Here is a 23066-nt window from a genome sequence, read left to right on the forward strand (position 1 = left end):
TAAACCATAAACAACCCTCAGGTTAATGTCAGAGCTCTTACGTCTTACGTTCTTGACTCTGTTGCTACAAAACCAACTGTGGGCAGTTTTCACATTTACACAGATCAGAATGAAGTTAATCTCATATCATGTCAGGTGTTGGGGATGAAGACTTAAAATGTCCATCTGTTACCAAAAATAAATCAGTTGTCTGAGAAGATCTCAGTATCTGTCTCTTAGTTGTATCACCCCTGTTTGAACAACTAATGAATTCCATCAAACTGTCAAATATTATATAATAGTTCATAAAACATTTTTCTTCCACCGCTACTAGAAAGCACCAAAGTAAACCATTCCACAGTGTGAACTTAAAGGTTCTCTATGTAACATTCACAAAGAATTGATATTATTGACACTGTTAGGTGAACTGCAGTCAGCATCCTGTAGGTAGGTGCAAGCAAGCATCCAGTCATTGTCCAAAACATCGATATGACATACACGAGATTGAACATGACTAACTGACACCATGTTGACAGATGAGGTAACTACAGTTACACGGTTATTATAGTTTGATTATTAACTGTGTTGGAGAACACAGACTATCTCCCTGCAGATGTTAACCCTAGTTGTGTTCCGATTATTGATCTCATACCAGTTTGGCAGATGGACTTCACTAGATAAAACTTTTTTGTTCTTTGTGCTTACATGGAGTTTGTATTGGAGTCTGCGCCATGCTGGAATATGCTTGTTTGTTAATATTATTTCCCACAATTTCTAAGCTAATGTTAGTGTTGCAGACTGTAGATGCTTTAGAAGAACAAAAGGAGGCATTTAGGCAAGACAAACTTTGATTTATACCACTAACTGTATTATTTTAAATCAACCCTCCGAGATTATCCTCTGGGAAAATAAACAAGATCAAATGAGATAGCTGACATCCCATCATAGCTTAAGCCAAAGAATCAGCGACTCACCCCATCCCACAATGCAGAACTTGAGGATATATCGCCGTATGTAGGTGTTGAACACTTTGACCAGAGCGATGTACATGTGGATGGACTCCAACCCCATCCAGGTGAAGGACGTCAGCAGGAAGTAGTGCAAGAAGACGGCCACGGACAAACACAGCCAATCGGTTTCCAGACTGGCGAGCCAGCCATCCAACAGAAACACCATGTTGAGGAACAACAAGGACGTGCTGAGGTTCATCAGGATCTTAGACGGGTAGTCACGTCGCAGCTTTCTGAAGGGGAAAAAAAGAAAGTGCTGTGTGGTTGAATTTTGATTTTGTTGTCATTTTTGCTGTGGTCTGTGCACGTTTTCAGTCGCGCATATTGACGGCGTCTCGCCTTAACCAACGAAACAGTTGGCTGATCAGATTTCTTGCCCGAAACCTCTGAAGGACCTCAAAGAGTTTCTCATGTTTCTCTTGCTGTTTCTGGTCCTGATTGCTCCCCATGATTGGAGGTTTTAGATAAATACAAGATAGGACTGAATTTAGGGAGAAGTCAAAATGCTTTTCTTGATCAGACGTTTCAATCTCACCACCTTCTGTAACCGTCTTGTAATAATGTATGTAATGTAATGTAACTTAGATTAACACATTGATGGCTAAAAGCCAAACATCACACCAACCTGTCAGAAATGTTCCTGACTTGTTTGAAGGCAGGATGCCAGAGTCAAGTGACACAAAATTACTAGCATCAGTAATATTTTTGGACCTTTACACCTTAAATTCAGTGTATCAAAGGAAAATAGTTCAGACAAAAGTCATTAACATTGCAAAGTTGTCACGTTGCAATCAGCTGATGTGTGTTGCACTGGAGGAGTAAAGTCCCCTCATGGGATGCAGTTGTAAACTAACGTGCACAGATTAAACAGTAAAGGACTGCAGCTGGAGACAGACTCACTCAAAGGCGATGTAAGTGAGCAGCGTGGCAGCAGAGAAGATGGCAGAGATGCCGCAGCCGATGTAGGTGATGAAGGTCAGAATCTTGTTGTTCTTGCGATCGATGTGGGGTGAAGCTCCCGATATGTCCTAAAGAGAAAGACAGACAGAGGCCAAGTACAGTTAGATCAAGTCAACGAGCAATTTGAGCAGCAAACGCTAAAATAAAGAAGCATCAGAACTTGAACGGAACGGAATTTACATGAAAAACTAAAGAAACCAAATGTGGATGCAAAGTCTATTCCTGACTGACTTTACAATAATTAAAAAAAAAAAAAATAAATAAATAAAAAAATAACAAATAAATAAATAAACACATTAAAAATGGACTGTGTAATTGAATTCAACATCTTGTAGCATTCAGATGGTACTGTGAATACACTACATACACTAAATCAAATCCTGGATGAACATTAACTCCCTCTAACTCAACTGCGAGAACCTTTTAATCATCGGCTCCAAACCTCTCACCTCAACTACCAACAATTTCAACCTCATCACTGACAGCACTTCCCTCACCCCGTCCTCACAGGTCCGCAACCTCGGAATCATTTTCAACTTCCAACTCAATCTGGAACATCATATCACCAAAACTGCCTTCTTCCACCTGAAAAACATTGCATGTCTCACCTGCTCCACCGCTGCACCCCCTCTCGCAACCTCTGATCTTCCGATGCCCACCTCCTCTCCATACCACCTGACACCAAGCAGCGAACTTGGGGGGACCAAGCTTTCTCTGTTGCCACCCTCACCGTCTGGAACTCCTTACCACCAAACATCTGTAACTACCCGAACCTATCCACTTTCAAATCACCCACCAAAACTCACCTCTACAAAAATGCTTTGAATGTATGATTGTTTTTAAATGCACTCGATGCTTTCTGCTCTTGTTGTTTTGCATGTTGGTTTTATTCACAGTGCAGCGTCTTTGAGCGCTTTATAAATAAAATGTATTATTGCATGACTGGATGATGTGTGTTCAAAGAACCATCCATTATCTATACGTCTCTTAATCCTCACCAGGGTCATGGGGGGCTGGAGTCTATCCCAGCTGACTCAAGGTGAAGGCAGAGGACACCCTGGACAGGTCACCAGTCTATCACAGGGCTACACTTAGAGACAGACAACCAAGCACACTCACATTCACACCTACGGACAATTTAGAATCACCAATTAACCTCAACATGTTTTTGGACTTTGTGGGAGGAAACCAGAGAACCCGGAGAGAACCCACACTGCACAGGGAGAACATGCAAACTCCACGCAGAAAGATCCCGGGTTTCCTAACCGGGACACAAACCGGGGATCTTCTAGCTGCGAGGCGACAGTGCTAACCACCGAGCCACCATGCAGGCCCTGCAAACAATCAGGAACCACTGAATGTTTGCTAAATGCTTTACGGGTTTAATTACACAGCTTGCAGAAATACATCTGGATTGTCATTTTTTTAATTTATTTTTTTGCCCTTTTGAGTGTGTAAACTGACACACAACAGTCTTACCATGAGGATGCCAAAGTGTGTGAGGTGGTTACAGAGGCAGATGGTTTTGTTGCTGCTGGATTCTGGGGACACGCTGCAGCCGTCTCCGTTCCAACCTCCAGCTCCATCTAGCGGAGACACACGGGTATTACATCACATGTTCCATTAACGTGCCTTCTTACAAAACGGTGACTTTGTAAATGAAAAGATAACCAAAAGGAAATGTTGTTGGATTTTGGCTCAACTTGAATATAGAGTTGCCTAAAAGCACAAATATTTAAGGATGTACTAGTCACTAGCACCATTTCATTAGTTTTTCACCAGGAATGCGTTATTTAATTTTGTCCTGCATGAATACATTGTGGGTGTAACAATCTCTGCTTTGGTGGAACTTTCTGAGGGCAGCTGCTCATATGACAGAGAAGTAAAACGTTTCTACCCTAAACCGGCAAGAGGGTGTCATAAAGTTGCCAGATTTCGTTAAATGTATTTGTACAGAGACAAATACCAACATGGTCGGTTAACAGCACCCTCATGAAGGAGGCAGTCGAAGTAAATCTGCAGCAGAATCCCCAAAGGATGTGACCGAGTTGATCTTTTACAGGTGGGATGTTTTTCTCAAGACACTTGATGAATATTGTTTCTGGTAAAAATGACTCCCTGCAGATCAGAGAACCTGTTAGTGAACCTGAAATGTTTCAAGTGATGCAGATGCAGACAGACTTACTGTTCATGCTGAAGTCCCAGAACATACACGCTGGATTCAGGGAGGGCTGTCAAGACAGAAGAAAAATGAAATCGCAGCAAGGTCACCAAAGCAGCTGCTCCGGCCCAGTTTATGATCATCACAGGCATCACTCACACCTGGCTTTAATTCTTTATGTTCTTCACATTCAAATCTCTTGTGTAACTGAATGTTTCCAACAACATTATGTATTGCTGGAGGCATTTTAAAGCCAGGATTTTTAGAAATATGTAATTCCAAGCAACCCCAAACACAGAAAGCACAAAGCTGAAAAAGCAACACTTTCCATAAACTGTACTTCAGCCTTTCAAGGCTTTACTTGTATTTTAAAGCCTTCTCCACACTGCCAGAAATTACGTGAAATATTAGGTATTGCAAATCTGAATGTATTTCATCCAAACCCCCAACATTCACAAAACAAAGCCTTATTTTGGAGAGAGAAACTAAAACTATTTAAATTAAAAAAAAACAAAACACAAATTAAATATAGAGAAGAGATAAATAAAATAACCAAAAAAGAAAATAAAAAATTACAACAATTTAAGTTAAAAACGAGAAAAACAAAAGCATGAATACAAAAAAAAGAAAAAGAAAATGGAAATTTGTAGAAAATGATAAAGAACTAACAAAAGTGAAAATCTTTAAAAAATAAAACAAAAAAAAAAATGTTAATACACACAAAAAGTTCTAAATGAGCACAACAATACAATGTGAACACACATATGTATACATGCAGTAAAGAGTCTCATCGTACCTGATCAGGAAGGTGAGCGATCTCGATCTCGACGGGCTCCTCCAGGTTACTGATGGAGAAGTTCCCCACGCTGCTCGCCACCACATAGCTGTTTAAAGAGCGACCGTCCTGCTCTTTCTGAAAGCAATGACATAGACATTAACCTGGTACTGCTACCGCTCTGTGGCTTTATTTATCCACATTAAGGCTTCATAAAACATCGTGCAGTGCAGAATGTCACTCTGTGATCTCTGACCTGGAAGAGGTTGGTGCTGCTGAAGAACATGAAGTTGATCCTGGACAGAGACGATCTGTCGACCTCGCTGAGAGAGACGCTGGACAGCAGAGAGGGAGGAAGGGTGATCTGAGCTAAAGGGTTAACCCTCTCTGAGTCAAAGTCAATCTGGAAGACGAGAGGAGAGAGGAAACAATCATCACTCAAATGAAATTCACAGTGACAGATGAAATCTTTCAGTCTATTTGGTGAATTTGTTTGTCCAAACTTGGCGGAGATGGAAAGTCTCCTTCAAAATAAATGAACAGTGAGTAAAGCCCAACAGAAGGATCCTTCTGGGATACTTCGATGATGCCGGTCATAACCTGGGGGTCGGTGGTGTTCGGGGCGAAGAAGGCGCTGAAAGACATCCCGCTGAACATGGTGGTGTTGAGGGCTGATATTCCCAGAGCCAGATGTCTGGAGGTGATGCTGATGGACTGGCCCTCGAACTCGATCTTCTGAACCAACTCGTCGACTGTCTTCAGAGCTCTGATGAGGAGAGAGAGGAAGAATGACAAGAAAAAGTTTGTCAGAACACCCTGGAAGCATGAACTGAATCAGCAGACGGACATTTTCTGAGCGAACAAAAATACAGTGTTAAACATGGACTGACAGACAAGAGAAGAAAGTTTAAAAAAAAAAAGTTAAAGAGAAACTGGATTGAATTTATAATTAAATGATTCAAATTCACATAACAAGATGGCAGCAGACATGAGATCTGTAAAATATGTTGCTGTAAAATATCACTGCAGCACAATATGACTGAAGGGAAACAACCCTGCAACATGCTGTACTTTATTCTACAGGACACTGACTACACTGTCATGGAGGATAAAATAGGAAAGACTTGCAAACAACAAAGTCATGTACAGTACAGCAGAGAGAGTGTAACACATTATAGAGCGAGAATGTATACAGCAATGTGGTGTGTATTGAGGCCATACTTCTCGGAGGTGGCCGACAGCGCCGTCTCCGAGCTGGTCATGACGTTGGAGATGATGGTGACGACGGTGTGAGCTAACGTGGTGTTGATCTTGGCCACGTTCACCAGCTGCTTCACCTTCGTCACCACTTTAGACACCTGAGGAAGTTATAAAGAAAGACGGTTTAATTTACTCTCCTCATCGAGACGTTCAGGTTCGGTCGAACGCGGCAGTTCTCACCTCTTCGATGGACAGCTCGTTGTTGGTGATGAAGAAGAGCTGGTCCGCCACCTCAGCTGCATTTTCTGCACAAAAACAAGACACGTAGGCAAATTATTTTCCACATACTGTGTGTTGTTTCATACCAAAATGTGATGACATTTGGAGGATAAAAACTGCCTATGATTCAACACAGAAAATCTATAATCACCTGCTACAGATTAAACATGCTGCAGCATTAGATGAACACATTTAATAATAACTACATAACTTTTTTTAACTTTAAACATATTTCGTGGCCAATATTGGCTTTTTTTTCAATTATGAGACTACATTGTGATTTTGCTATATGTACCTAAACAAAAGATTTACAGCATTTCTTTGCTATCATTACTTTCCTGTTCGCTGCATCTGTCCACCAATCTTAACTGTATATTTTAGATTATATTCTACCTATGACCTGAGCTTTAGTATCTGCCTGACGTCTGATTGGTTGGGCGTACCTGCCGACACCTCAATGGTGTCGATGTCCGTGCAGTTACTGAAGTCTGCAGCCGACCAGTAGGACGTGTAGTTCTGTCGATCGATCAAACTGCGACAAAAGGAAAAAGCATTTTTTATATTTGTCAGCACAAAGATAAAAGAAATGTCCTCTTTGGTACTGATTTTAACAGGAACCTTCTGCAAAACAATGACAGCAGAGACTAGCGCTGAGTTTTACTATAAAACATCCTGAGGAGACCCAGGTGAGGTGCAGACCTATAATCCCCCATTCTGTCGACAAAGACCTACTGGGAGCAGCATGATCGAGCTCCAACTGCCAGGACTTGAGGCTGAAGTCGGTGCAGAAGGACTGAAAAAGTGGAATGCAAACGGACATCGATGCCAAACAATAAATCTGCCTTAAATCAGCCAAACTACCAGTGCCTTATTGTTGCCAGTCAACAAGTGCTACAGTCTGAATAACCATTCAGGTTGTCCACCCCCAAGAATACAATCTATTAGAGGGTTTTCTGAATTCCCTACCGACTATTTTTTGTCTCTCAGGGACTGGGTTAAAATAGAGTACCATCATCATCATCATCATTATTATCATCATCATCATCATCATCATCATCATCATCATCATCATCATCATCATCATCATCATCATCATCATCATCATCATCATCATCATCGTTACTGCAATAAACATGAAGTTAAAGTCACAGAACAGTTGAGATTAAAAGTGACATTAATAATCTGCTTTAAAGGAGAAACCAACACAAGTGGACCCATCCATCAACCCCAACCTCCTCCCAACACCAATTTTTCTCTTTGCTCCCATCATCATCACTATGGCAACTATAGAGAGACGATGAGATGTAACTATGGGCAACAAAGAGCTGGTTGCACAAAATTCAATGCAGGATTTGAACCCGCAGCCTTTTCCAGCTGCATCAGAACATGCAGAGTTGAGTTGCACAACAGTTAAAAGCACAACAATTAAATGGTTAAAATTAACTGTTAGATGAAAACAGTGTTGAAAAGAGAGTGTATTTTGTGTGGAGTCATAAGGAAGACATGACTCAGTAGCTGTTCTAAAAGAATGAATGCTGCACATTATCATGGATTTATGAGTACAACAGGTTAACACTGAGTTTACATCAACAGCAAATGTAAACAGAAGTAAGAAACAGCGAAAATAAGACGGATCGACTCGTCTCTAATTAAATCCCAAAACCGTCCACAGCTGATAAACACTGTTTATGCTGAGACATTAGAGGCTTTTAGAGGATCGGCAGGCATCTTGCCCACTGCGTTAATAACTTGTAGATCACTATCAGCTCTATAATATCACTTAAGCATGTTACGATAAAAGGTTTAGAAGATGAATTAGGTCAATTGATCACCGGCAAACTTTGGGAATTTCATTTGTATTCACAGAGTGTCTGTATAACCCCCTGAATAGTGTTTGCTTTCTGCGTGTTTTTCTCCACAAGAGAAATGGTCCATCTGTTAGCGGGAGGTGAGAGCAAAGAGCTATTGTTTGACGATCAGTGATTAATGCAGCAGCTCCTGGAAGCTCACAGGGACGACTCAGAAAATTAGGTTTCCAGTGTGTCCTGTCCTGGAAGCACCATGGATCCTCAATGCTAACTCTGTGGTTCCCAAAAGGTCCTGTCCTTGTTCTCTCTGCAGACGTCTCTGGATCCGGAGCTTCATGTCTCTGACCTGCAGCCGCTGGCCTCACTGACCCCCAGAATACTTAAATTCATATTTATTGTTCCGTTCTGTTGTTTGCCCTCATCCCCACTCTCACCCAACCGGTCGATGGCAGATGGCCGTCTTCCCTGACCCTGGTTCTGCCAGAGGTTTTTTTTTGCACCGTTGCCAACCGCTTGCTCAGAGAAAGTCCAAAGCCTAGTTTGGATTGTTGGGTTCTCTGTTTAAATTTGTAATGTCTGTACCTTACTTTGTTAAGTGCTGTGTAATAACGTGTTGTAAACCTCGCTATACAAATAAAATAAAATTGAAATTGAACTAAAACTGCTCTCATCTACAGAATCTAATGAAGAGCTGATAATAACTATAACTGTTGAGGTTGCCTCAATAAATGTTCATGGTGAAGCTCAGGAATGTTTCATGCATTCTCGATTAACAGCTCGACTCAGAAACACAAAGACTTGACACTGACAACAAAAGATGGACGTTAAACAAAGAACAGTAAAGTCAGTGTGACTGATTCATTTTATATGCAGACGGAAAGAAGAGCAAAGAGACACAAGCAGCACCCTGAAGTCCAAATATATGAAAAATTCAATTAAACTGATAATTAAATGTGTGCTTCTCTTGTTCTTCTGGAGTTGTTTTGTTTTTCCCAAAATGGCATAGCATCATTTCTGTCCCTGTTGAGTCACTATTTCAGTCTACATTGGCCTGAAGTGTAAGTGTCTTCAAAAAAGTTTACTCAGTGAGAGAATCCAGAAGTTTGAGTTTATTGTTTGATAAAATAAACACCTCCACAGTCAGTAACAGCTCCACAACTATGATGCCAAACAAAACCACCTTGAGCTTTATGAATCTGAGAGACTGTGGAGGATTTAGAAATACAATAAGAAGTGTGTCTCTGTCTGCAGGTCAAAGTGAGTAGATCAGAACGTACATAGAAGTCTTATGAAAGCACGTCTGTGGCAACTGCACATTGTAAAAAAATAAAAAATAAAAAATAAATTATTTTAGTTTTTGTAAACAGATTTCTAATTCTTTTATAATTTACTGGTATTTTAATTGTTCTTCCTGTTTTGGTAAATTACACATAATAGCTCGTAATGTTAATTCACTAGTTGACTGTAGAGAAAAATAATTTTTCCACCAAAAATCGGTAGTTTCACAAATAGTGATGAGTTCTTTTACAATGTACATGACATTTACATTTTACTTTTATTCATATTAGGAAAAAAAAATCACAATTTCACAGATATTTGCTTTTATTTAAAAATGTTTTTATATGAAATATTAAAAAATAAATAACTACTTTTTTTAAGTGATATTTTACAGATTTCCCTGTTTTGTTAAATTGCAGATACTGACCAATAGAATCACTGAAAAAAATAAATAAATTAAACTGTTTATAATGGCCACATCACAAGTCTTTTTTTCCAGATATTAGCCATTATTTTCACATACTTTGTCTTTTCTTTTACTGTTCATCAACATTCCAGTGTTCTACATTTTTTAATGTATTTTTTCTGGCACCTTGGTTTCTCTTTTTATTGAATTTCTTTAAAAAAATTCACAACGTAGCTCAACTGCAGCTCTCTCAAGTCTGATGTGACAGAAATGAAGCTCATCAGTGCTGCAGTTTATTCACAGCAGTACCAGGTGTGTGTGTGTGTGTAGGTGTGTGTGTGTGTGTGTGTGTGTGTGTGTGTGTGTGTGTGTTACCAGGTCCTGGAGGTGTTCTGGTCCTTGTTAGGGAAGCAGGGCAGGTACTGGGTGACGTTGGGTCTGCTCTCAGGCCAGCGGTAGTGAAGAGGATTCTCCTCCGGACAGTTCTCTATTGGAAGGAACAACAGGAGCCAAATTCACTGTTTTGGCTGAACGTCAAAATGATATCGTAACAAACAAGATGAATGCGGTAACGGCTGGACAAGAGAGCCAAATAAAACTCAGAGGATCTGATAATGATATACCGGCACAGTCACCGGAGAGAACAACAGACGGAGAAGATGACAAATTGCATGAGATTGGGGGAAAGGAAATGTACAGACAGCAAAACTCCAGAGAGAAGAAACGGGACACAAATCAACAAAACTCATGAATAACAAATGGAGGGCATAAATCAAATAATACAAGTTCTGGGAGTAAGATACAGAAAAGAAGAGTCTGTGTTCAACTAATATGAATAATTCATTCAGACATTCATCTGTCTGTGTTTTTTTGTTGATGTTTCATGTTGTAGGACAAAAAAGATCTAAACAAAATAAGTAAACACAGTTTAATATCTCACCGATTAGCTGGACGTCGATGGAGGCAGGTTGGATCTGCAGGTCGGTGCCCACGAGTCCCCGTCTGCCGGACAGCTGTGCCGACACGGCAGCTTCACCCAGACTCTCATTGGTGATGTAGTAGTGAACCAGCAGGGCCTGGCAGGTGTAACTGGAGGCAAGTATCTGGAGTTACTTCTAAGAGCTGATGAACACTCAACAGCATAAACCACAGAGTCAAATAAAGTCCATTTACCTGGTCGGGTTACTGCCGGTCTGTAAATCAGGCTGAACACTGGAGAGAGAAAAAGTTAAAGAAGTGAGGAAGCAGCAAGGATGAATCATTTTAAATAGCAAGAGAAAGTCAGACTCTGTGTCTGTATGTGTATGTAGTCAGTGTTTGGTGTGCTGTAGCACCACGACCAACAGAGAAATGGGAACAGAAAAGAACATTTGAACAGCTGACAAACCTCCTCTTAGATGAAAAACAATCATGAGCACACAGTACCACTGGACCCTGCTCTGACATCGATACGCCGTGAAGAAAAGCTCCTTTGTGTGCTTTGTTAGTGTGACAAATCTTTGCAGAATTACCTGATGTTATCTATGTAGACAGCGTGGGTCCAGTTCTGAAACGTCTGATTCAGCTGCAAGAAGAAAACAAACCAAAAGAATCAGTCATCCAATAAAACTATTATTACTTTTCTGGTGTATTTGTCTGTGTACAGAAGAATTGTGCACGCTCATTTCAGAGTTTAGTTCTGTTATTGGAGACGTACTGGATGGAAACAGTTGCTGCCCACCCAGCAAAAGAAATGTTGAAGAGCCGTCTTTGCCATAAACTATGTCAAAATTTGGTTGAAAAGTGAAACGTGAAAAGCCGCCTGTTTCAGGTCGTTAAAAAGGCGTCTCTATTAGGACGCCTCTTTATCACCTTGTGTTGCATTATGGGTACTGTAGTCCCTCCCACTAAAACGGTTCAACCTGGCTTTTTATAATAACAGTAATAACAACTGATCAGATTTATATGGCACTTTTCTAGACACTCAGAGACTCTTTACACCAGGGGTGTCGAATTCCGGTCCTCGAGGGCCGCAGTCCTGCATGTTTTAGATGTTTCCCTCTTCCAACACACCTGATTCAAATGATCAGCTCAGGATTGCGGCCCTCGAGGACCGGAGTTCGACACCCCTGCTTTACACTGTCAATTATTCATTCACACACATTCATTCCGGTGGTGGGAGCTACGATTGTAGCCACAGCTGCCCTGGGGCACACTGACAGAGGTGTGGCTGCCATTCTGTGCCTACGACCCCTCCGACCAATTTGGACCAAACTGGACGGTCCAAAAACAACCCAATTTCAATGACTATATTTGGGATAAATCTAGGCTATGACAGACGGGCCGACCAGATTTAGCCCAAAAAACAACGTCTACATCACGTCGGGTGTTTGGTGGGTGAAAACTGAAACTTTTTTATTTTCCGTATGCTGCACTTAAAGTAATTCACAGTGTTTACAGCATGTTGTCCTCATAAATAGCCGGCCCCTAGAAAATTAAATTATCATCTTTAAAAGCAACTTTAACAGCAAGAAAGACATTTTTAAACAGTGTAAAAATGTTAAATGATCAGTTCTTAAAATCATGATTTCACCAGACTAAAAGTCAAATGGATTATTTGCTGATCTCATTAAATTATTCAGAAAACTTGTGAGCACACACCGATCAGCCACAGCAACACATTCCCTGATCACAGTGTCATCTCTCATCAGGATAACACTTCCTGCCACGCTGCAAACATTGTAAAGGAATAGCTGGCGGTACATGACAAACAGTTCAAGGTGCTGACTTGGCCTCTAAATTCTCCGTGTCTCAGTACGATCGGGCGTCTGTGTGATGTGCTGGACCAACAAATCAGGAACCACAGAGGTCCCATTCGGCGACTTAAAGGATCTGCTGCTGATGTCTTGGTGTGTGATATCACAGAACACCTTCAGAGGTCTGACGAGTCGGTGGTGGCGGGTCACAGCTGTCACAACTACAGGCAGATGGTTTGAATGTTGTGGTGTGGTTCCTCGCATGTGTTGCATTAAGGCTCAAAGTGTCTGTGAAGGTTCTCAGTCATCCAGGTCATGGTTATTCTCGTAGATTAATCGTAGCAACTGGACTCGCTTGAGGTTCTTGAAGACGTTTCACCTCTCATCAAAGAGGCTTCATCAGAACTGACTGAACTGAGAGCTGATGAAGCCTCTTGGATGAGAGATGAAACGTCTTCAAGAACCTCAAGCGAGTCCAGCTGCTATGATTAAACTACAAGAATTAAGGCTAAAACTTTCCTGACATGGAGTAAAACATTGTGCTTCAGAAGACTCAGATTCTTTGTGACGACAATCAAACCAATGCAAACATCAATAAGGACGTGGTTCATACCGAGGAGCAGAATTATTACAATAAAAGATGTTAAATTTTCTTTAAAAATGCAAGAATCTACAGTGGATTTGTACTTTAGATCATTTTTAAAGTCTAACTTGTCATACTTTAAAATAATGTTATTCTAACTTTGTATTACGGTAGCAGGAGGAAACTTCTGAAGTTGGGGAACCACAAAGCTGGTCGCTTTGAGACACAGACTTCTCATTTATGTGAATCTCTACAAGAGAGGTGGAGAGCGCAAAGTTAACACGACCCACAGAGTTAATGGAAAACACATCTGGCAAACAAAAAAAGTCCTCGTTCCATCCACCAAAACACCTCTCAGCTTTTAATAAAGCTGTACCTCTCAGTTATCTGAGGAGTTTGAAGCTTTCGGATCACTTTTTCAGTGTGCAGGCAAATTTTATAGGAAATGCAATAATAATAATAATAATAAAAAAAAGACCTTTTACCACCTTCAGTAATCCCAAATTCTATAAAGCTACTGAAGTATGCCACACTGGGGTTTGAACTTACATCATTTACTAGAGTAAAACTACAGCAGACAGCAGGAGCAGCTGAATGAAGCTCGTCTTACCCAGAGAGCCACTGCTTGCTCCACATCGTCCAGGCTCAGCGTCGAGCCCTCGTCATCCACCACGAATGAAATCCGGTAGAATAACCCCTCTGCAAGAGAAAGAGAAAATAATACTTCAGTCTCCATTTGGTACAAGCTATTTCACACACAGAATGGATTTTTATTTTTTTTTGCGCCTGTGCCACATAGCAGGAGACGAATCGAGCAGGATGGATGGAGCTAATCGAGTTATGTAAAAATCCAATTTTACAGAGTATAATGATGAGGAGGAATGTGCTGCCTGGCAGATAACAACGGCAGAGAGGAGAGGAGAGCAGTCATTATGGTTTCTTTTCTCGGAGAATGGGATCATTTGGAACGTGTCGGGAATCAGGAAAAAGCTGCAGGACGACATGTTTCTGCCGCCTGCAGCACTTTATCCACCCTGTCATTAACTTTTTCAATCTTTGTCGGGATTTAACACTTTTTTTCCCCTCTTAACCACATACAGTATTACAGAACACAACTATTTATTAAACACATTCTTTAGAGGTGTTTTTTTTTTTAAAAACTAGAAAACTGCAACGGACCACTAGTTTGTGGGTCTGTAACTTCGCAAATAAGCTTCTTGTAAAGTGAAATAAAGTGATACGACAGTTGAGTTTGGTTTGTTGCCTGTTAATATAATTTCTTTAAAGATTTGCTAAAATCTTAAAGACTCGGCAAACTGACAGAGAAAATCTGTTTAAGTATAAGTAAATATGAACCTATGATTGGAAATATTGGACCTCATCTGTGCAGAATCTCAAGCTTGCCTGCAGAGAGAACATTATTGTGTTGTTGTTCAAACGACCTGCTGTGCACTGAATAAAATACTGCATGAAATATACTATATGAATTATTGCAATTGATTTGAGTTCATTAAAATTTAAAGTGAATCAGTTGTACTCAAGCAAACATTTTGTCAAACATTGTTTTTCTTTTACAAATAAAGAAACTGAGATTTATTTATTTTTTGTCTGCTACTGCCCTTTTAAGTATTTCTACATATATTTACTGTACAATTGTTTATTTTTTATGTAGATTGAACATGCTGTTAACATATTAAAAAATGCTTCCCAACTCAGTTTTCACGTAGAGTTTTAGTACATTGCAGTTTTGTAAGTTGCAGCAGTTCTATGATTCTCACTGTGATCCAGAGACAACACCTGGTTTTTGTTAGGTGTAATTTAAAAGTGCAAAACTTTTGTTTGGTTGTAGCTTCTTAAATCCGAGGATTTGTTAACTTTACTTCACTATTTTCTAATATTTCTTAACTTAAACAAATCAAAAAGAGTTGTCAAATTAAACTCATAATAAAATACAAAATATAGTAGCCTTAAATCTTTCACAAATTGTGTTTTTGGTGTAGAGAACAGAATTATTTGGAGGTTGTCATAAACCAAACTGGGACCTGAATCAACTGTGTATTCAAGCATGCATTTAAAAAAACAAAAACAAACAAACAAAAAAACAAACAAACAGTGATTTAATGCTACTTTGCAACTTTTGTTGTCTTTTTGGAATTTTACTGTGTTGAAGATGTTCAGTCCAAACATATCTGAGATAATGGATGAGCTTTCATAAGTAGTTGCTTTCTAATGCTACAACTTTTTTTGTCTTCCTCCAGCTGCTCTCTGTCTTGTTAGCAGTTTGACTGACCTGCTGACTCTGAGTTCCTGAAAGCAGAAGCAGTTTATTACCGTCAATTATTTGTCTCATTTAAATTTGGCAGTTTTGTCAGCTCTCCTGCTATGCTTCACATTGGCCACTAGGTGCCTCTCTAGTATCTATAAATGTTAGTAGGTGCTACCGGACGGACAAAAGGCTTCTACTCCACCACTTCTGATGGGAGACCCTGCAAGCTGCAGACATTTGGTTATATGTCTTTGTTTCTGGAGGTTAAGGAAGCAACTGGTCGTTTCACAGCAGTCTGTGAAATGCAGATGAGGAGTCTATTATTTACTGTCTGAGAGCAGATGCAGCAGAGCAGGATGTCTCTACCAGGTAGGTTGATGGACTGAAAACCCTTCGAAAAGAAAAAGTGTTTAAAATGGAGATGAAAGTTTAGAAGAGAAAAGGAAACGAGAGATATCCAAAGTCTTGGATATTGTACAGAAGCCCGATAAAAGAGAAAGACAAAAGTAAGACAGACAGTGAGGCAAAACACTACAATCCTTTTGTTTGACTACAAGTACCAGACTATACGTTACAATCTGATTGGTCAAATTAACTCCATGTTAATGTTGGAAAACTGACCCAGAATCATGACAAACCAATCACCAGCCTCCACTTCTATAGGCATCCCATACATTCATATGATTGACAGGGATTTACTTGCAAACAGAACTACTGAACCTAGTTGTTCAATAAAAACTGCTACTCAGCTACCACATTACAAAACCCAACCACCTTCAAAACTAATTAAACTATGTATTGAGTCTTAAAATCTTTTATTTTTCTTAATGTAAAGTGCCATTATCGGTCAAAGGGATTAATAAAATCCATTGATCTTAACCAACTTTAGGATATTTGTTTTCAAATCTTGCAGCAACACACAGTATGACAGAAGCATCATCATTTCAAAACACCTAAAGAACCCTAATAATGTGGACACGGGGGTCCACATACTCTTATATTATCGCTTAATTCAATGCATTTTCTTGTACAACATTTTAGTCGTACCATCTGAACAGACTTTAAGACTCAATATAAAAACACTATGATGATTATTTTTTTAAAAGTGCAAACTAGAGTCAATATAGATGATTTTTTTTTTAAATAATTTTTTCTACATCTACAGTTTTTTGTTACTGCATAACATACTGTTCCCCGATGACAGTCCACACAGACATGTAAAATGAAAGCGTTGTTTACATTGGCATGGCTTGGCAGCTACACTTGGGGATCCAGGAGTTGGGTACACTGTGGCCTTTTTGAGGCTGCCGCTGTCGCCATTATTCACTGACGCACTGACTGCTTTGAATGGAGCCGTTGGAGAGGAGTTCTTTGTGGTTATGAAATGGTGAGCACCGACAACCACAGGTGGCACAGGCGAAAGGTTGATATTTTCGTCTTTGACATTGCTGCCACTGTGGTCTTGGGTCATGGCCCCATTCACAAAACCTCCTGAGCTCTGATTCCCGCTGTGATTCGACATGCTTGGACTTGAGTTCAAACTCGGCTTTGAAACTGTTAAATTTGACTTTGTGCCTACATTCTCACTGAGATCTGGCATTGGTTTATTGCCTGTCACGTTCCCCCGAGATGCTTCTAGACTTGCATTACCTATGAAGTTTGTAGCATTTGTAGCCTTTGTGGTGTTTGTCGTTTCAATTGCCCCTGAAGGAGAGTCTTTGAGTGTGATAAAAGCGGTTGCATTTGACTTGGAGATGTATTTTGAGGCCACAGTGTGGTTGTCACTTGCTGGACGTGGGAGTTCTACAGGCCCAGACAGGAAGCCGGGATTTGGGGCATCGATAGAGGAGCCAGTGGGGGATCTGGAGGCTTGTGTGGCGGAGGGGATATTAAGGCCAGAAGAGTGCAGGGGGTTTGGAATAACCAGAGCACCGGTTGGTTGTGTTGATACTGCAGAGCTATGCTGATTGCTGGGTTCAGAAGTGGGGCAGGGAGAGGTAGTTTGCACCTCAGCAGGAAAGGATTCAGTGTTCAGGGCAGCTTCTACATTTAGACCTTCATTAGGCTGATGGCCTGTTACAGCTTTTAACATTGCATCCAGAGTTACATTGTCATCGGTGCTCACAGCTGAAGAAGCCAGTTCTACAGCAGAGAGTTGTTCAGCTGCAGTATGTATCTTTGGAACAACATCCGCAGGATCAAACACAGCGGAGAGATGTGACAATTTCCCAACAGCACTGAGGTTACTTGAGGCCTCGGGTGACAACAGTGAACCACTGACAAAACTGGAAGCTTCGACTGTCTGTGAATTGTTAGCAAACTGTGGAAAAACCTCTTCCTTGTCATCCACTTTAACGGAAGCAAGAGGCTGTGAGTGGCTGGATTTCAGTTTGTCATCAGGGAGAGTGGAAGCTGGGCTGTCTGGGATGAACAGCTCTACTGACTCTGTTGACTGACTAACGGATTGTGTGGTGGATCTTTGTAAAGACTGTAAATATTTGTCCAGGGGGGATTGGGTTGTTGTGGGCTGGTTGACTCCAGCAGTCGGCCAAGTGGGTGACAAAAAGCCAATTTCTGCATCTGTCAGGCTGGCAGATACTGCTGGCAATGCCACCCTGCTGGAGAAGTGACGGGAGAGAGAAGGAGTGGAGAAAGATGAGAGGGGAGCGACTGCGGGATAGATGTGAGAAAGGTAAAGAGAGGAAACAGGAGGTGCTGCAAGAGAAGGAGAAGGAAAAATGGAGGGTGAGAGTAGAGAGGAGGTGGGTGCAAAGGAAAGAGAGTGGGATGATTGCTGCTGCAGCCCCCCAACATTAACATGCACCTCTGCAAATCTCTGACTGGTGTCCTCACTTCCATTGAGGTGTGTGTGTGCTGAACTGTGTGTGTGGATCACACGGCTGGGGTTTTCACTGTTAGCTTGTGTCAAGCCTGAGTGCTGTGTATAATCCAGCCCTGAAGCGTGCTGGGGGGCTGCAACGCCAAGCTGTGCACTCAGGCCGCTGTGGAGCGCCGGCATCTGGGTTGGCGCCACGACAGATGGATTCAACAAAGGGGAAGTGGGGTGATTAAATGCACTGTCATAGTCAACAAGTGCCTGTGAGCCTCCGGAGTTAGTGCGAGCACCCGGGGCTGCGTTTGTGCTCCCTTGAATGTGTAAATGAGAGATTGCTTGCTGCAGGCTCAATGGATCCCTATTAAAGGTCAGGCTGGAAGTATATCTGTCTTGCGACCCATATGAAGATGTCTGAGCCAAGAGAAGAGGGTTCTCAGTGACAGGATGAGGAGAGGGTGAGGAGGAAAGCAGTGCTGTTTCCTCACCAATCATCCTCTCTGTCACCGTGGCAGCACGAAGATTCTCTGCAGACACAGTGATTGACAGGTTGTCAAGGCGAAGGGGACTCTGCGTTGAAAGAACGGCATGCGAAGATGATGAGGAAGCAGCTGACAAAGAAGCAGGGTGTAAATCTTGCTTTCTATCAATATTTGCTTGGAGCAGAGCCAGGGTGCGTTCATAGGCCCAAATGCCAGCTGTTGGCAATGAGGTAGAGCTAGTATCAGAGCGATGAGCTGGATGCGATTCGTCGCTCGCATCTCTCTGATCAGAATGAACCAATAACTGAGTGACTGACAGACCAGCTGCATCTGAGGAAGGCCATAAAGCCGCAGACGGATTCAACTCAGGCAACTCCGACTGGGCTGGCAGAGCTGCTAAATCTGATAAAAATTCGGCAGAAATGGATGCCAAATTTTCTACAGATAATCCTGAGGGAGTTGGGCTAATGCGACTAAAGGAGTCTGATTGAGCATCAAGGGATTGGCTTTTGAAAAGTTTGGATGTTTCGTTTGAAGACTTTTCTGCAGGGAGCAGTGCACCATCCACCCCTGGCATGAGAGATTCAGTCGGGGCTTCAGAAAAGTGAGGAAGTGACAACAAAGATGCTGTGTCAGCCACTGTGGCCTCAAAGTCTCTTTGAAGGTTTGAGGACGGTGACAGAAATGACAACAGAGAAGGCTGAAAGTTCTCGCTAACGCTGTCTGACTGTGGAACATGAGCAGGTTCAACAACATCATCTGGTTCTGAATTTCTTCGCTCTGCCTGTTGGGAAGAGGAAGGTCTGAGGAGGGAGGGCTGCTGAGGGGCAGCAGAAGGTGGAAGAGGAACAGCGGTCACCCAGAAGGGAGGAGAGGTTGAGAGGGGAGTGAGAGTATTTGAGTAAAGGGGAGTGATACCAGTGGGGGAGACGGGTGATGAAGAAGAGAGATTGATGGCATGAGGGGAGGTGAAGGGCGCTGACAGAGAGGGAAGTGAAGGGAGGATAAGATGAAGGACGGAGTAGTGAGAAATGTCAAAAGAAGTTGTTTTGGGAAAAGCAGGAGATGATCTAAGGGGAAAGAAATCCACAGACGAATGCATCTGTGTAAATAAGTTTGTACTTGGATATAAATTGTTAATCAGCTTACTTTTCGCTGCTTCAAGTCCAATATCACTTCTAGTAATGTCTGCCTCATACACACTGCCCACCGGGTTTACAGGGAGAGAGGACATGGATATCTGGGCCTTGTGTTCCATCTGTGGCACTGAAGAAGAAAAGATCTGTTTTGTGAAAACCTCCTCTGCAAGGAGAGCAGAGGGGCTCAGTGGTACCACGGTTGAAGAGGGAGTTGGCTGTATGACGAGAACAGATGAAAAGGAGGGCATAAGGAGAGATGGTGTTGGCTGAAATGTCAGTCGTTCAGCGGCAGCTTGTGTGTAGGAACTTTCCTTCAGCTTCAGTCCACTTGCACTAGTGTTGTTTGGAAACCCATAGTAGGTTTGAGAAAGAGTGTGGAGAGATGTAACTGTTTCTGGCATCAATCTATCCTGTGAGTGCTCTAAAGAAAGCTCGCTCCCTGCTGCTGAGCCACTCGGCAGGCTTTCTGAGTCATCGTGGAAATGTGTTTGGGTGAGAGAATGTTCCCTTTCTCCCACAGAAGCAGTTAAAGGGTGTGTGACAGGAAAGGAAGCACTGTGCGGCTCTGATTCGTTGAAGGATTGTTCGTTTTTGCCATTGGGACTAGAGGTGGGTTCTTCCAAGGAGTAGGCAACATCAAATTCATACAAGTTGAAAGCACTGCCCTCCTCCACAAGCTCAGTCAAATCATACACAAAAGTCTCAGAGCCTGACGAATACTCATCGCCCAGTGGCTCCAGAGGATCTGTCCAGCTTCCCATAGCAACTGTTTGGTTTTCCCCACTGCTCATGCTCAGTAGCGACCACTGTGACGCTACAGGCTTGTTCTTTCTGTTGCTAAGCACTGATGCTGATGACAACAGTGAGGATGATGATGATGCCAGGGGTGCTGCCCCGACAGCTGGGGAGAATTCCCTTGTGTCTAATGTCTCACCTTTATGTTGCCACACAGATGACCCCAGAGGCGACACTGACACCCCAGTTTGCCGAAGGAGTTTTAAGTCTTGAGTGGTTGTAGCGGCCTCCTTCGTGGAAGTCGGTGGTGATGTAGGATTTAGGCGACCTGTGGTGTGCGGTGCGTATCCCAAAATGTGCGCTGTAGTTCTCAGTCCAGCTGTGGATTTGAATCCACTTGTTTGTGTAGACCTGGTTGTGGATCTGGGTTCGGTTGGTGGAATAGCAGGTTTTGTGATGTGAACCTCCACCCTGGGTGGTGCTCTGGTGACAACTGGACGTCTTCTTCCATTCGGCCGTTTCCTCAAAGGGGTTGAGATAAACCCCAGAGAGGTCTTGGAGCTGCGAGGGCCTGGGGCCCTGGGGAAGGAGGCTGGAGGTCTTGGGTGCGTAGTTTCAGATGGAGCTAAGTGTCTGGGTTGATGTGCTGGATGTTGGGGGGCAGGGGCTTGGGCTGGAAGTTTTAACTGACTTGATGCCAAGGACCTGGTATGAGAGGCTCCTCCAGAGGGGCTGGGAATTACAACAGACCTGGTGCGTCTGTTTAAAGGAATTGGAGGAGGTGGAGGTTTAGGAGCTTGAGAAACAGAAGATCTAGCAGCAGTTGTTCCATAAATCTTTCTTCTTCGGTGACCAGCAGGCCCAGCAGCCAGAGGCTTGGACTTTGAGGAACGGGCTTCAGGCTGCTGAGGGGTAACTACAGCAGCAGCAGGAGCAGCAAGAGCAGACGCTTTGGTTGGAGATTTCCCTGTGGTCTCCTCCGCTGTTGTCAGGACACGGCACATCATAGCAGACGCCATTATAGTGAAAAAGCAGGTTACAGAAAATAAATAAAGGTAACAAAATGCATTTCCAAGCATAAACCACTAACACAGCACATGACACCTTTACATCAGATGAGCCATCCCAAACAAACACGGCTAATGTTAGTATTTAAAAAAAACGTACCTTGATTAGAATTTATGTAGCATGAATGATCGAAAACAAGCTAAAATAATTAAAGATTATGTCAATATATGTAGCATATGAGAGGAAACCAAACCAGGAGATAACCTGTATGACTAGGTTAGGTTGATCAAACGGTTAGTACCATGACAGCAGCTTTAACAGGAAGCTCTAATCATTCTGAAAACAAGAACCTGAGCACAATTGAACTAAATCCCAGAGACAAAACCAAACTATGATCCATTTACTAAAATATTAATTCCTATCTGTTGATCCAATCAGTAGAGGATGACTTGCTCAAACAACAGCATGGAAAGTCCAAGTTCAGAAATGTTTAAATTGGCTTCACAACAGAGTGAAAAGACATTTTTCTAGAAGGAAAACATAGGGGGAAAAAAAGAGGAAAGATGAAGAGTTCATGACACATACCTTAATGAATTAGACATGCAAGTGAGTATCTTACCCCAAGAAGCAGCAGTGGTAACAGCTATGTTAGTCGTTGGGTGGTTAGTAATAACAAACAGCAGCAGAGGATTTGCTCCTTGAACTGTTTGTGGAGAAGAAACTACAGTAGAAACTAGTAGAAGGGAGAATAAGAAAAGAGGCATTTTTACAATGTTGTGAATTTTCAAGGTATACGATCTAACAGTCAATGTTTCCATTCACACAAATTAAATACATTTGATCTGAAATGTAGATCATGTAATCTACAGACAGGCAGGCCTAAATCATGGTAACCACTAACAAAATGCTCCCTTCTCATTTAACATATTTTTATACATGAAAAAGTGAAGATTTAAATAAAACTAAAATAAATAAATAAATACATACATTGTGAAATTACATACATAATGTAAAATAAAGCTAAAAATCACCCATAAATTTCTTTTTTTTTTCAAAGAAAATTACATTTTGACATTAAAAACTAATTTCTTGTAACTTTATAAATGTTGTCTTCATTTCAAACAGATAAAATGTCTTAATTCAAATGTAATACTGTAAATACATTTTTAAAATTAGATAAAATTAGTGACAGTTAGCAGAAAACAAGTGTTGGTTTTGTATTTTTATGTAGATTGATTCTTTCATTGACAATATCTTGCATAATTACACAAATCGAAAAAACTAAAGTGTTGAAAGAATGTGTTTTTATCAGTGTATAATATCTATAAGCAACACTAATCTGCCAAAATATATATTTTATAAATCTATCTATCTATCTATCTATCTATCTATCTATCTATCTATCTATCTATCTATCTATCTATCTATC

At 41.5% G+C, this 23066-nt stretch overlaps 1 protein-coding gene and 1 pseudogene across 4 annotated transcripts in view; both read right to left on the reverse strand.

Annotated features, from left to right (window-relative positions):
* adgrg6 (adhesion G protein-coupled receptor G6) overlaps positions 1-23066 on the reverse strand; it is a 114744-nt gene that overhangs the window by 21538 nt on the left and 70140 nt on the right. For all 4 annotated transcript variants that reach the window (XM_008301140.1, XM_008301142.1, XM_008301143.1 and 1 more), the window contains 15 exons: positions 13785-13873; positions 11368-11420; positions 11030-11068; positions 10797-10945; positions 10232-10343; positions 6808-6896; positions 6326-6390; positions 6107-6243; positions 5486-5651; positions 5142-5288; positions 4907-5023; positions 4135-4180; positions 3429-3535; positions 1890-2017; positions 954-1222 (listed from right to left, as the gene is read on the reverse strand). In XM_008301140.1, the coding sequence (XP_008299362.1) occupies positions 954-1222; positions 1890-2017; positions 3429-3535; positions 4135-4180; positions 4907-5023; positions 5142-5288; positions 5486-5651; positions 6107-6243; positions 6326-6390; positions 6808-6896; positions 10232-10343; positions 10797-10945; positions 11030-11068; positions 11368-11420; positions 13785-13873 (1713 nt within the window). The remainder of the gene's footprint in view (positions 1-953; positions 1223-1889; positions 2018-3428; positions 3536-4134; positions 4181-4906; positions 5024-5141; positions 5289-5485; positions 5652-6106; positions 6244-6325; positions 6391-6807; positions 6897-10231; positions 10344-10796; positions 10946-11029; positions 11069-11367; positions 11421-13784; positions 13874-23066) is intronic.
* LOC103371721 (mucin-5AC-like) lies at positions 20751-21648 on the reverse strand (annotated as a pseudogene).

The sequence above is a fragment of the Stegastes partitus genome, unplaced genomic scaffold (assembly GCF_000690725.1).
Source record: "Stegastes partitus isolate 25-593 unplaced genomic scaffold, Stegastes_partitus-1.0.2 Scaffold1634, whole genome shotgun sequence".
NCBI classification, from domain to species: domain Eukaryota; kingdom Metazoa; phylum Chordata; class Actinopteri; family Pomacentridae; genus Stegastes; species Stegastes partitus.